Source organism: Strigops habroptila, chromosome 7 (genome assembly GCF_004027225.2).
Source record: "Strigops habroptila isolate Jane chromosome 7, bStrHab1.2.pri, whole genome shotgun sequence".
Lineage (NCBI taxonomy): Eukaryota > Metazoa > Chordata > Aves > Psittaciformes > Psittacidae > Strigops > Strigops habroptila.
The window spans coordinates 43528303-43543819 of record NC_044283.2 but is presented as its reverse complement, the minus strand read 5'-3'; the positions used below and the strand labels follow the sequence as shown (position 1 = coordinate 43543819).

General features: G+C 35.9%; 1 protein-coding gene across 4 annotated transcripts in view; it reads left to right on the top strand.

The window, feature by feature from the left end:
- The window catches only part of RXFP1 (relaxin family peptide receptor 1), a 46420-nt gene that overhangs the window by 28860 nt on the left and 2043 nt on the right, over window positions 1-15517 (top strand). For 2 of the 4 annotated variants that reach the window (XM_030493401.1, XM_030493400.1), the window contains exons 5-17: window positions 236-307; window positions 1867-1938; window positions 3020-3091; window positions 3902-3973; window positions 4652-4726; window positions 5007-5078; window positions 5997-6068; window positions 6821-6892; window positions 8132-8203; window positions 10727-10798; window positions 11036-11265; window positions 12579-12989; window positions 13497-13715. In XM_030493401.1, coding sequence (XP_030349261.1) covers window positions 236-307; window positions 1867-1938; window positions 3020-3091; window positions 3902-3973; window positions 4652-4726; window positions 5007-5078; window positions 5997-6068; window positions 6821-6892; window positions 8132-8203; window positions 10727-10798; window positions 11036-11265; window positions 12579-12989; window positions 13497-13715 — 1583 coding nt within the window. Of the gene's footprint in view, window positions 1-235; window positions 308-1866; window positions 3092-3901; window positions 3974-4651; window positions 4727-4820; window positions 4929-5006; window positions 5079-5996; window positions 6069-6820; window positions 6893-8131; window positions 8204-10726; window positions 10799-11035; window positions 11266-12578; window positions 12990-13496; window positions 13716-15517 lie in introns of all 4 variants that reach the window. The other 2 variants (XR_003992445.1, XM_030493402.1) reach the window with 2 other exon arrangements.

Sequence of the window (15517 nt, the reverse complement as noted above, 5' to 3'; positions counted from 1 at the left end):
AACCATCATTTTGCCAGTTGCTCTGGGCACATGGAAGAGTATTTTCAATGATAAAGTATTCAGCTTGCTGCTTAAATAGATACAAATATTCAGACAAGAAGAGGTAGCATATTCAGATGCTTTCATGTTGCTTTTATTATTTAGCAGTATAAAAGCTAATCTTCTTGAGTAACAAAAGTGACAGCACTGCAGGAAGCTGGGAGAGTAGTTTTACTGTGTGCATTCATTCCTACAGGTCTCTTCAGAGGAATCTGCTAAGGAAACTTTCTGCTGACACTTTCAAGAAATACCAAGACCTTAAAAATCTGTAAGGGAGTGCTTCAATTTAATACATCTATTTAATGTCTTAAATATTCATCCTCTCCCATCCACATACACAGAGCTTAACATCTAAGTGATAACCCTCAGTTTCCACTCTAAATTCTGTTTTGTCTTACACCTCATCTAACTGGGTAACCCATTTGGCTAAAATAGCTTGATTTGACATCTCTCTTTTTGCAAAATCATAATTTCTGCAGGTTCTGTTTTGTACCAGAAAAATGCTAAACTTTCATCATGTCTTTATAATAATATGTAATATGCCAAAAGGAATTAAAGTAACTTAATCCATATATTCTGCAAAACAAAAGTCTGGAAACTTAAACTTCCCATTGTCATCGGATGCTCACTCACATGGCCCTTTATTTTACTCCTAATTATGTCTGGTAACAATTTAATAACACCACAACTAGTCAAATTGTTATGGCAACACAATACTGTGTTACGTTTCATGATATCTAACATGTATGTTGTTCAAAAATAGTAGCCTTTAATAAGTTTTCTTTATATAGAGCTCGTTAAATTCAGAATTAAACGCAAAAGTCTGGATAGAGCTCCTATGTCACCAATTCAAGACGCTTAATATTCCTAGAAAACTTACTCGAGTGTAACTGTGATGGAAAGTATGCTGTACTGCAGCACCATCTTGTGTTCACAAAGTTAAGTGCCATTATGACCTTACAGTCTTGAAAGATCCGTTTTCATTAAAAAAAAATACGTCCGTATCTATCCGTACAAAACATTTGTTTCTAACACTGATTTCACACCTTTCTGACAAATAGCTGCAAATTTTCAGAAAGCTCTTGAGCAGTGTTTGACACAAATCCATTTTGTAAAAGCGAGTGTCAGATTTCTTATTGCTTTTGAACAGGAATGTGCCTGGATACTTTAACTGCAATTTAATTGAATTTTTAACTGAAATTTAACTAAAAGGATTTATATTTAAACATTAATCAGAGACTAACACTATAATGCTTAAAAATTATTTGAAAGGATTTAATGTTTGCAGTTGATAAATATTTTTACTCATTATTTCATCAAAGGCAATAGGCAAAAATTAGTATTCTTTAGTTTACAGAAGATTAGTAAGATTTGTTTTACCTCTTATATTAAAAATTAAGCATTTTGGAAATTCTCTCGTACTATAAATAGAAAATTAAAAATACATTAAGATTTAACATTTGCCATGCAAAACTTTGCTTGTAGCAGGGTTCTGGCTAAACATAAAGATCAGGAGGCACAGGTGAGAATTGCAAGGTTAGGGCCTAAACCAGTTTGTTGTCCATCTCAGGCAAACCGAGTGTCCCTTTGAATGAATTTTGTAATTCTGCTGGGAGAGAGGGATATCTCTTTTAAAACATCTTTGCACTCTTTGCAGCTGTAGCTGTGAATTGTTTATTATCAAATATAAAGTGTAACAACTTTGTCAGCTTCTTTTCAAGTATAACACACATTCAGTTTAATTGACAGATTTTAGTTGGTTATTTATGCTTGCTCTGAATTTGCGTGCTTGGAGAATTAACTGTTGTTGGTTTTGTACCTTCCTAGGTATCTTCAAAATAATAAAATCAGAGCTGTATCTGAACATGCATTTAAAGGTTTATACAACTTGACAAAACTGTAAGTATTGCTTTTTGAATATTGAAGTGAAAAGCAGCAGGAAGAGCTCTGAGAGCCACTATGGAGGTCTCCCTCTTGTTTGATACAATGTTAGGAAGTTGCAAAATGGTCCAAATCTTTAACTCAGTGATTGGATTGAGAAAGCAGAGATAGATTAAGAGCTATCTGTGCAAGCTTATCTGACAGGACAACACTGAAAATACAAGCGTGCTCCATACTTCACTCCTATTCTCCAAATCCTCTGAGTGGAAGAAGGAGACAGTATATGGTAGTTACCCTGCAGAAAGTCAGAGAGAACGAAAAAGGACTAAAATAAAAGCAAGAGCATGTGATGGTTGAAAACTCTTTAACACTGCATTTTGGTTTACAGAAGCAAACCGAAGTAACAGTATCAGTAATCAAAAGAACGCTTTTCATTTTGCAGCAGCTTTCTGAAAAGTGCTTCTAACTTTTAAGGAAAATGCTTAGTGAAAGAGACGACACATAAATTGCATTGTTTGGTCCAGGTTTTTGTTCCTGCAATGTTTTTAAAAGGAAAAATTTAGAATGTTGTGCCTTTTATTTTTCCGTCACACAAGTGTGGTTTATTATCTGCTATTTCAGCTGCTATTATTACCTACCCAGACTATTTATACCATCCCTCCCCCTTCTTTTCTCAGCCTTTCGTTTTCCATGATTCTGGTATCTACATTTATGATTAATGTCCTTGGCAAAAGCTGAACGGGATCCTGGGAACATTCATGGAATGAATCTGTCCAGGTTTAAACCATGACAGAATCACTCTGCAGAAGGAAACTGGGAAGGGCCTAAAATATGACATAGTGAAAATGTTTAGCTTGCTGTGTTTTCCTATAAACAAAACAAAACATTCTACATAATTGCTCTCAAAGTCCTCACCAGAGAAAGTCTCACCTTGCTCTCAAAGAAGGTCATGGAAATGAGTATAATCAAAACAGTAATTATTAATCATTTTAGTGGTATTCTGATAAATTATCAATGGGACAAAAAAATCTTAAAACTAATTTTCATGCATCTGATGCTAATTAATCTCTCTATTTATGTCTGATTGGTTTTGTTTTAGATACTTAAGTAACAACAAGATATCTAGTTTGAAGCCTGGTGTCTTTGCAGATCTCCACAGACTTGAATGGCTGTATGTTGTTTTCTTATTTATATGTTCATTTTCTTAACAAATAACTAAAGCAAGACAAAGAAATATTTGGATTACTTTTATTTATGTGCATAGCAATACTTTATACTAGAAAATAACTAAGGAACTCCTGTTATATTGTACAGGGTAAAAATCCAGTTGACTGCTGAGAGCAGGAATTAGTTCTTGGGCATTAATGGCTCCAGTGACTGATGGCTTTTAAAATACTAAATAATGTTTATTAGTAATTGCTTGTTACAAATCAACACATAAAATAACTCAAATACTATAAAGTAGAAAAAAGAGATTTTTTCGGGCAGTTCTTTCCCTGTAAATATGTGCTTGAAATATGCTTTATTACTGCTTTTCAGACAGATGAAAATACAACACTATTTTGACTCAGTAAAGTTATTAAAAATAAGCAAACAATAACATTCCTAATATTTTTAATGTGCTTTTGGATCTGTTGCATTGCTGTAGAACACTGTTATGTGGTGCTGCTTTGCTTTCACAGATAATCCATTCAAAATGTCCCGATCAAAGAATTTTAAAAACTCACAGGAAAACGGGTTTTTTTCAAAGTTGAAGGCAATTATTTTAAGTTAAATTTTTTTTTTTTTCAATTATATTATTCTGAAAAGAAACTGATTCAATGAATAACCTGACCTGCTAAGGAGTAGTGTGTTAATTTTTTAAGTACTTTGAATGGACATTTGAAGAAATCCACTTCAAAGTATCTTACTTTTTATCATCTGTTCAGTTTAAGACTGCAGTCAGTTATCAATCTGATACATGCTTTGCTGTAATTTATAGGATAATTGAAAATAATAGGATAAATCGGATCTCTCCATTAACATTTTATGGACTCAAATCACTTATTCTCCTGTAAGTATGGAATAAGAACCAAAAGTGTTATTTGAAAGAACAGAACAGAATGGGCAGTTATAAATAAAACCTTTTTATAATGACTGTGCTCACTCACCTCGGAGTGCTGCCAGTACACATGCAGCTTCTTCCTGCCGCCAGACAAAATGTGCTGGAGTAGGAGGATTTTGGCAGCAGTGGACATGCAGTGTCTGGAAAAGTATAGGAATAAGGGTGGGAAGAATGGTAAAAAGAATATCACTGAGAGGGCAAGGAGGCAGCAGCTGCAGCCATGAGCGCTGGTTGTCCGCCAGAGCCGTGGTGCAGGAGGCAGGGGTCCCGCAGCCCTGTCCACAGACCATTTCCATAACCCACCACGGCCTGTTCCAGGCCCAAAGACAAGGGACTCTTCTCCCCTGTGGCCCAGAGGAAAACCTTCTTCTATATTCCCCTTCTGCCGTCACCCATAGAAGTTACATGTTATGACCAAATAGTCAAGATATTTGTATTGACTTGCTATGTTTTATTTAAATAGCACTGAAGCAAACATCATTCTTTTACCTGGTAATTAATAAGTCAGGGATAAAATACTACTCCAGAGAATGCAAAAGTATGAACATAAGAGACCTGAATATTTTCTATAATGTAATTTTTGGCAAATATAGCCAGCTATACTATTTCTCTTTTTTTTTTTTTCAGAGAGCTGATGAATAATTCTCTTGCTCATTTGCCTGATAAACCTCTGTGCCGATATATGCCAAGACTAAACTGGCTGTAAGTCTACCTTATTTCACTAGAAAAATATTATTTGTTGTCTTTGTATGGCACTTCTACACCACTTTTTCTAATGGGGCGCTGGATCTTACAGAGTGCCTGCTGGGTCACTGCAGGGTTGGTGACCTGAAGTCATCAATTAAGTGTGCAGAAAGATTACATGTCTGGTTCCCACCCTCTTCTGTGCAGTCATGAAGTTCTGGTAGTATTTTTCTTCAATTACCTTAGGATTACTGCCTGATTTTTTTTCAGTGATTGATGTTTTGTTTTTATATCCCAGAGACCTTGAAGGCAACCATATCCATCATGTAAGAAATGTCACTTTCATCTCCTGCAACACTCTAACTGTACTGTAAGTAATAGGATATGTTAGCTAGCCAGAGTGAGATATGCTTGTGCTGAACAGTCAAGTGATTTATTACAGCTACCATAAAAGTTTCCTGAGTATCGTGGCTCAAGGACATTAAATTAAAATGCTTGGTTTTAAATTAGTGCCATATAGAACAACCACTCTTTACATTTTTAGCAAAGTTCAGCACTGATATGTGCAACTAAACTTCACTGAAGCAATTTTGAATGATATTAAGATTTAGAAATTTTCATTCAAACTTTTAGCTTGGAAAAGGAGGCAAAAATCTCATCATAAAAAGCAGCAACCATACAAAATACATAGCTTGTTTCTTCATTTTTTCAGAATTTGATTGGCTGGTGGGTTGGCTAGCTTTTCACTTTCAGAATTTTCCCCAAAGCTTCTTCAGAAAATCCCTGCCACTTTTTGATGGATCAGTAGGCTCCACGGTAGTTCTCACTTTCAATTTTTAACTCATGTGCAGTGCCCATAGTCTTGGCTTTCCCTTTGCTTTTATAATACAAGTTGTTCATTTAAGGAGAAAGCTTAGTGGCAGATGAAATAAGGGTGAAGGAAAAGTTGCATGGCCATGGGCCTGTGTCTGTGATGTGGTTAGGTTACTTAATCTTCCAGCCCACTTAATCTTCCTCCTGCTGTCAGTCAATTTATACCAGCCTCCTATGGGTATATATATATGTGTGTGTGTGTATATATCTGCGCAAACACCTGTGTATATAGGCACCAAATGTTATTTATCAAATGGTAAAATGGTAGGCTTCTAGATCTGATTAGCTTGTTAAGTCAATTGGGCAAATTTTTGAAGATGCAGAGAAGAGAGAATTTTTCAAGTCTACAAAAAGTTTCCTCCAAACCCAAAACGATGTAAAGAAGTAGCAACATAAGTTTGTTTTATTCTTTCAGGGTGTTGAGAGAAAATAAAATCAGCTCTTTAAGTGAAAACAGCTTTTCTTTTCTCCAGATGTTAGATGAATTGTGAGTAGATTTCTTCTCTTACTTGTACAAGTCACAAAGTTTTATAATTTTTGTTGCAAATATCATTTATCATAAATTCTATTTCATATAACATGCTCTGGAGGTAGCACCCACCCTTGGGTTTTCTTTCCATCTATTTAACAAGGAAGAAATAGTCAATAAAATACGTACTCTCTATCAATAATATCAGGGGTTTTGCTCACAAGATTGTTATTTTCCCTGAATAGAATAATCTTACATCACCACAGTCTAGGTGGATGTGTGTGTCTTCCTTATTTTAGACCAGTTTGCCAGTTTCAGGCAAACTGGGGCCCTTACTCCTCTGCCCACAGTTATTTGGATGTATGTTTAGTAAAAATAAGGAGCAAAGTAGAGAACTAAGAGAAAGATGTGCTGGTTAGCCCATGTGGAAGAATTCCCATCATGAAACCATATGCTTAATTTATTTCCAAGCTCCTACATCCCAAGTTAAGAGTATTTTCTTTCTTTTTGATGTAATAATAAATATCATAATATCATAATAAATTATGGATATAATGGCATATCTGAACTAGACAAAGAGAGATCTGGTGGATCTAGCTTCCCACCTTGTTCTAACAGCATTCTTTTATAGTCCAAGTTTCTGGCAATCTATGCAATAAATAATATTGGCAAATAGAATAAAACTTGTGTCTTCAAATTGCAATACTGTCAGGTAAAATTACTGAGCCTGATAAGAACTTACTGTATCCTACCTGTGGCTGTTTCTGCAGAGATTTGGCTAGCAACAAGATTGAATCACTTCCTCCGTATGTATTTAAGGATCTAAAGGAGCTTTCACAACTGTAAGGATTCTTGATTACTTTTATTACATATAACTGTATATTACTCATTTGATATGATGCTTTCAGTCTTAAATTCTGGGAAAGAAAAGAGCACCTTGTTTGTATGCATAATTTAAGCCTTTCCTTAAAAATACTAATCCCAAAAGTAATCATATGTAACATTTTTCCCTGAATAGTTTTGTAAAGGATGTGTATTTTCATGTCCCAGAAGATAAGTTCAAATTCTACCTTTTTCTATATCTTGTTAGTATATATAAAATGGCCCATGATAGTCACTAGAAATTAGGAATTTTATGGGAATGTTTAATGTGATATCAGGGTTTGGCTCTAAAAATAGATTATTAACATGTGAGAGCATCATACAGATGCCTTGTTTGCAACTGTTTTCTTTCTGTGAAAGAGTTCCAGAAAGCATAGGTTTTTTATAAAACCACAAAGCCATCGTCTGGTTTTGCCATGACATGTATATAGGCTAATTCTCAAACACTGCTGCTGGAAAGTCCCAATCTTTCTCAAATAACATGAAAGATGCACTAGTCACAAAATCAAAAACCTGTCCAAAAGAGAGGAGGTAGCGTGTGGAATAACTCCTTTTTGTGTTTTCTCAGCATCCTTGGGATCCATCACAATACACTGGGGCAATCAAGTGTGTACAGCTGCATTTACTGAGTTTGCTCATTTTAGTTACAATATCAAAATGAAATCATAAAGAACAGTTATAGGGAGAAGAAAAAGGGGATGTACCTAGAAACTCCTGCACAGAGTGATGGCATCTAATGCTAATGTCTATTTTTCACATCCCACTGCATCTGTCTCTGGAATTCACACAAACAATTACAAAAAACCAGATTTTAGCAACTAGCAAAATCAATTGTAATGTATTTCTAACTACATGCAGTTCAACTAGGTTCTTTTACTTGAAAAACAAGTCCAGGAAGTTTAATAACTACGTATTGCTATAGCCAAAAACTTTAAGCATCAGGTTGGGGGAGGCAGTTTTGTGTGTGTGTGTGTGCATGTGGCAATAGCATGCCTGTGAAGTATCGGACTAGTCTTTCCACTGGCTTAGCATGCTGAATAACACTAAATGAATGTTACCATTTGCAGTTGTAACTGCCAATCATACAAGCCCTTCCTTCAGGACTGGAAAATCGAATGGGTTATGTAGTTCGACTTTATATTTAGAACAAGCTGTAAGGAAGATGTACAAAGTTACTTATGTGTATGATGTATTTACAGGAACCTTTCTTACAACCCCATCAAGAAAATACAAGTAGACCAGTTTGATTTTCTAACTAAACTCAAATCCCTGTAAGTATCAAGTTTTCATATTTTGGCTGTATTTTCTTTGTGGTTATGCACATCTCCTTCAGAAGGACATGATCCAGAATATGTTTTAGAAGGTATTGCCATTGAAATAGTTCATAGTTTTGTTGATGATACCTAACAATTTGAGCCTAAAAAATATTTACTAGCAATACTCAAATTCTCCTCCCTGAATACCAGTTTCATAATCAAAGTTTTTCCAAGAAAAAGAGATCATAAATACACCTTAGAAAGGGACATTATCTTTTCTGCTATTACAGAACAAGAGTAATGCAACCCTTGTTTGACCTTGCATAATTTGTTCACAGGGCTTAAGGGTCATATTGGGGCTATTAACACCATGGGCAGGTACCATCAGGATAGACAGGAATTATAAAGGAATTTGGTGTAAGTACAAGTTTGGGGACATACTTCCATTCTTACAGAATCTACTGCTAACACCATCAAAAGAACAATGTAAACCAAGTATGATTCTGCTACCCTGTCAAAGGGAGACTTCTACAAATCTTTTAAAAGAGTTTAGGGGACTTTTACAAATCTTTTAAAAGAGTTTAGGGTAAGTTTTTGTGAGTAAACTAACACGGCAGCTCTAACTTGAATTCTGCCAGCAGAGATCTTCCTAAAACTATGTGATACTGCAGTGACAATTTTGCAAATCTGAAATTATCCTGTGGTAGATTTAAGTCTTCATGGGCCACTGCACATCCGCAAAAAACAGCTTGGTAGTCCACAGCACTGGTTCTTGTCAGATCATAAAATCATAGAATAGTTTGGCTTGGAAGGGACATTTAAAGGTCATCTAGTCCAAACCCCTGCAATAAGCAGGAACATCTTCAATTAGATCAGGTTGCTCAGAGCCAAGTAGAACCTAACCTTGAATGTTTCCAGGGATGGGGCCTCTACCACCTCTCTGAGCAACCTGTTCCAGGGTTTCACCATCCTCATTAAAAAAAATAAAATAAATCATTATATCCAGCCTGAGTCTCCCCTCTTTTAGTTTAAAACCATCACCCCTTGTCCTATCACAACAGGCCCTACTAGAAATACTTGTGGAGGTCCAAAAAGAGATGTTTCCTTGGATATGAGCATAATAGAAGTTTATGATTTGATCCCTGAGCTGTAACCAGCAGTGAACATGCCTTTATGGTCAGTCCAGCTTCTTCATACTGATTTTGAAACCAGTCACCAAATTATACTAAATTTGGTAAATGGGTAATGACCTGAAAATACTAAATCTGTACAAGTTTCATGAGAATAAGCAGCTGAGCACAGAAAAAGAATAATTAATTACCTCCCTAACAGTCAGGCTACAGCATTTACTTTATCCACTATTTAACACCAAAGAACTTGTACAACTCAGTGACCCTGACCTTCCATGTTTTTAAGTTAAGAATGTATTTAAATCTTGAGATAGATCTATAGGAAACTATATATTTCAGCAGTTTGTAGAACACCAGTTGCCTCTTGGCTAGTTTGAAATAGTACGAACATCTGGGGAAAGCACACCCTAAGACTCATTGCAGTGTTTAAATAAAACTAACACACTCCTGTATTGGGGATTTTTTCTTATCTCCTAGCAAAACTGCCTACCAGCCCACAGCAACTAACCAGTAAGACTTTTCTTCACTTTTGCCTAAATGTGCTCAGAACTCACATGAATATTTCATTCAAAGCATTGAACAGTGAATTCAAATAAGGCTCCCCACAAGGAGAACCAAAGACCTCTGACCGATTGCACATCCAGTCAATGGATGGGATAGACTGGTTGGACATGGTCTAGGGTGAGGTGTCCCTGCCCACGGCAGGAGGGTTGGAACTAGATGATCTTAAGGTCTTTTCCAACCCAAACCATTCTATGATTCTATGACTGGAAGAATACAGAAAGTGAAGTTCTAAAAGAACAATTTACACAGTTAGTGATCTAGGACTACGGGGGAAATAATGGTACTATTTTCAATATATTAAAAAATTATAATAATAAAATAAGAAATCACATTTATGCATCACAAGAATGCCAGTGTTTTTGCTTACGTGCCCTGTTCTGTGTCCCAGCTTCCTGCTGCTCTTGACACAATGAAGGCTGAACTCCTGCAGTGGTTTGTTTGTCTAGTAGAGCACTCCCTCAGATAAAAGACAGAAGACACATGCAAAATATTACTATTGGAAAAAGTTGTTATTTTCCCAGAGATGATGAAGGAACGTTAGTAGAACAATACTTTGGAAAGGCAACATAATAACCGGAGATTGCACTGCTGAGAGCACTGAAAGAGCTTTCTTAATGATTTTAGGAAGAACAACAAGTTTATTAGAATTAACTGCAATTTATTTTATTCCATTTGAGCTTTTCTGCAGACGTATTCTTTAAGTTTCAAAGGGGTGACAGATTAGAGGCAATTCAAGTTCCTCTCCAGTTTCCTATAATCACAGAAGCACAATTAAATGTTCATAAAGTTTGTTCTTTTACTATTGAGTTTCTACGGCCTTTTACTGAGCATTTTTTGCTTACAGTGGCTTGGAGGGCATTGAAATTGCAAACATCCAGAGGAGAATGTTCAGACCCCTGAGAAACCTTTCCCACATGTGAGTAGATTATTCCAGTTTGCTTTCTTCGGTCTGAATTTTACAATTTACAGGATACTGGATAATTGAAAACAAAAGTGTCTGAAAAGCACCACATGAGGAGTTGTCAAATTTGAAAAGTTTTTGATCAATTTCTATTCTTTCAGAATATGTTTTCTGAGTAGTTAGGAGAGAGTTTTGATATTCTGGTAACCAAACTAGAACCATTTCTTGTCTGTTTTTCTTTCTCACAACCAGATATTTTAAGAAATTCCAGTATTGTGGATATGCCCCTCATGTGCGCAGCTGTAAGCCCAATACTGATGGGATTTCATCCCTTGAGAATCTTTTAGCCAGCATCATACAGAGAGTGTTTGTCTGGGTTGTGTCTGCTGTCACCTGCTTTGGAAATATTTTCGTTATCTGCATGAGGCCTTATATCAGATCGGAGAATAAGCTCCACGCCATCTCAATAATGTCTCTCTGCTGTGAGTAGTCCATACATAAAAGAATATTGCTTTAGTCCACTCATAGCATGTATAACACTTGTTGCAACATAGTGACTTATCTCTAGCACTGGATTAACTGGGCTTTCATGCTGTTGTGAATTACAATACAAAATGCTGTACCTCATGCACCAGGAGGTCTAGTTAAATGCTGCCTTTGGCAGGTGATAAATTCATGTTTTATTTTTAATGCTGTGGGTATTGTGCCAAATTTCCACTTTCTTCAGCAAGAAGAAATAGAATTCCAAATTTTTCAAAGGCCTATAAACCTAAATTTTACTATGCATTTTTGAATAAATAGCAATTTACACATGAATCTTGTACTCAAGATACTCTATTTTTTGCATGGCAAAAGGTTACTTACACAAATATAGAAAATCAATCCGCAGTATTAAGAAGGGGGTGTGTGTGTGTGTGGAATTTTAGTCCTAAAAGCAAGACAAGTTTATGGATGAACTATTTGGCGGCATAGTCACTACAATCTTGAATACCCTGTCTCAATACAGGAGAGTCTATAAGTATTAACAGTTAGACTTGATGATCTTAAAGGTCTTTTCCAACCTAGTTGATTCTATGATTCTATTTCACAAATGCAATTAGTTGCATTTTGAAAGGTAATTGTTAACAGTGTATAGAGAGATTGTAAAGTTTCTAAATACAGCATGTCAGTGTCAGTGATTTTGAAACTTTGTTGTTTCCATGGGAACAATCTGAATAGTAGGCAAAACTTCAAGCCAAGACATGTGAGAAGCCTTCAACTCTGTGTTGGCAGCTCCTCTTCCCTTACTAGTCTTAGAAGACTGTGTGCACCAGTTTTGAACTAGCATAAGGTGGACAAACAAAAACTAAACTTTGAATCCAGCAGAGATGCGCTACTCAAAGCAAATTATCTAAAGCCAAAAGTCAATATCAAAAGGAATAAGACCTAAGTAAAAACAAAAGTTGCAATAATATTTCTGTAAATGAAGCCATATCTTTTTCTACTTGAGAACCAATTTTATCTGAACTTCAAAAAATAAGGTTGGAAACAAGTATGAAACATAGACAGTCAGTCCAAATGAAAATTTAAAAAAAAAAAAAAAAAGGGTGGGGAGATAGAACTGAATTATATTGCCTTAATTGTAATTCACAATAGCATTCCAACTGCAATATTGGTTTATTTTATATCTATATATTAGCTGACTTATAAATATGTACTCATATATACGTGTTTATGTCTGTTTTCCAATATACATATACACAGAGAATGGGAAATTCAGATGTGTAAATAATGATGTTAAGCACTGTGCCCACAGGTGCTGACTGTCTGATGGGAATATATTTATTTGTGATTGGAGCTTTTGATCTTAAATATCGCGGAGAATACAACAAGCACGCTCAGTTGTGGATGGACAGTATTCATTGTCAATTGGTTGGATCGCTGGCTATTCTGTCTACAGAGGTGTCAGTCTTACTGTTGACTTACCTGACTTTGGAAAAATGCATCTGCATAGTTTATCCTTTTAGGTGTTTGAAGCCCAGAAAATGCAGGACAATTTCCATGTTGGTTCTTATCTGGGTAATTGGGTTTGCTGTTGCTTTTATCCCACTGAGCAATAAGGAATTTTTCAGGAACTACTATGGCACCAACGGTGTCTGTTTTCCTCTTCACTCAGAACAAGCAGAAAGTGCAGGAAGTCAGATTTATTCTGTTGTCATTTTCTTAGGTAAGTTGCATTTCTTCTTTGTATATGATTAGAGCTTAATTGAACTTAATTTTCAAACAAATAAGATGGCTTTGCTGTGTTCACACCTTGTATTTGGATGTTCCATTAAGCACTAAAAGACTTTTTCCAGTCTGAATATTTTACTATATTTAGATACTTACATATCTTAAAATGCACGAAGGATTGAAAATGTAGAAAAAAATTAATGACTATGATGTTCCTGAATGAATAGACTTTGTCAGGAAAGCAGAGTGATAGTAAGACCAGAGAACTATGTAGTTTGGATCAGATGGCAGCTATTTGCCAGGTGTCAATGAATGAAATAAATACCTGAGTAGGGGCAAAAATTCCATGCTCAGGTGAAAACAGACTCAGACTCTGTCCACTTAATTCTATGGGGCTTGCAGTTTAGATGAAACGTTCTTCTTTACTACCCACCCTGTAAATAGGTGATGTGGAATTGCCATTATGCTGTTAAATTATAACCAATTTTAACTTCTTAAACAGGTGTAAACTTGGCAGCTTTCATCATCATTGTGTTTTCCTATGGGACTATGTTCTACAGTGTTCACCAAACAGCTGTGACAGCTACTGAAATTAAGAATCATGTTAAAAAGGAGATGGTCCTTGCTAAACGTTTTTTCTTCATTGTATTTACTGATGCACTATGTTGGATACCCATTTTTGTTTTGAAACTCCTTTCTCTACTTCGGGTAGAAATACCAGGTAAGTCCTTTCTTTTGTGAGGCTGTTTTAACTGTATGAAGAGTGTTGTTTCTACTTCAGAAGAAAAAGAATTTAATATATTGAACTATGTAATGAACTATATTATATATCTACATATGTGTACATAGAATATAATGAACTATATAGCTTTACTACTGAACTATATATATATTTATATATATTATATATATTGAGATATATATAGATATATATATATTAGTCACCTTTGAGTCAGAAACCCACCTCCCCAAAATTCAAATCATTCATGTCTGTCTTTATAGAATATCTATAAAATGTATTTGAAAGCCAAGGCTGAATTGCACTGGCTTTCCTCCTCTTATGGCTTTTGCCCATTCTGTTGCCTAAACATGACTCAGGACAATTCAGTGTTTCCTATCTAGAATTAACAATAGAATTGTTATCCTGAAATAACTTTCTTTTACAATCTGGTACTTATAGTTCAAAACATCATTATACAAAATCTCTCTTACCTTCTTCATGCTATGAATATATTCCCATGTAAAAATAGCATAACCTAAAAGATTAAAAATTGCACCTTGTTTTCGTCTCTCTGCAATACCAGTACTTGCAAGAAAAAAAAATAGCCTCTTTATGTAGCCTCTTTATGTAGGGCTTGTAAACCCTGTTAGAAAGAACATGTGAACACGAACAGTACCATCAGCAAGAGCAGATCCAGACTCAATGTACTGATATGTGTCACAATATACATTGGTGCGAAAATGTTTTAACTCAGAGGATTTTGCCTTCTGTGCTGACCAGAAGCGTTGGGAGTCACCTTTTCAAAGTTTTGACTTATGTTTCAAATGTCTGAAAGTTACATTATGTAAAATATTTTCAGTTATTTTAAATCTTCATGAAATTATCAAACCACCTATGAAATTTTGAAGCGAAAAGTAGAAGCAGATGTATTCTGAGTCAAGAAGCCTTGAAGAAATCTTCAAGGTTCAGCAAAGGGTAATCTTGGGTTTAGCAAATGAATGTTCTGTGTTAGATAAACCAGATTAGGCAGTAATTACTCATATCATAAAATTAAAGACATCACAGATAGTTGCCTAAGTTAACAGAAGTTTTAAAGCCTATTTGATCGCATTCTTTTTCTTTGGGGATATACTGTGACAGCTTTTGAATTAAGCACCTGGTTGTTTCCAAAACCGTAACCAATGTGATAGGCATCTATAGGAATGTATTGATGTTGCAACAAAGTTGTAAAGTTGAGCGGCAGGGAGGGAGTGAATTAAGCTTGGAGCAGTTCTGTAATTGTAATTCTGTAATAAACCAAACAATGCAATGGAGGGCACCCACTAACATCTTTCAGCACTTTAATCCTGTCCCTTCTCTGCCTGCTCCTCAGGTAACATAGCTCTCAAACCGTAAGGATTAGAAAAGGATGCTGTAAAAATGCACACAGACTCTGATATAGGCAGGAGAGCAGGAAACCTTCAGAAAGGAAGGTGGTGTCAACACAGAAACTCTTACCGACAGGGCAAGAAGGAAATAAGGAGGATGCGTATAGTGCCCTTTGTGGGGGGAAGACAGGCGAAGTCCTGATGCAGAGGAGAAAATCAGCCTCTGAGGGGATACAGGGACTGGAGAATACTGCTTTGCAGGATGAGACATCAGGGACATCGTTAGGACTGCACGTCACTAGACATGGGAAGAGGATGGGGAACAGAGATCACAGGAAGAGATAGGGAACAAAGCAGAGACAAAAAGTTTTGGGGCAAGAAAGTGGGGTTTGGCTAGAGCAAGGAGTGTGTCAAGGCAAATAGGGAGCTATGGTA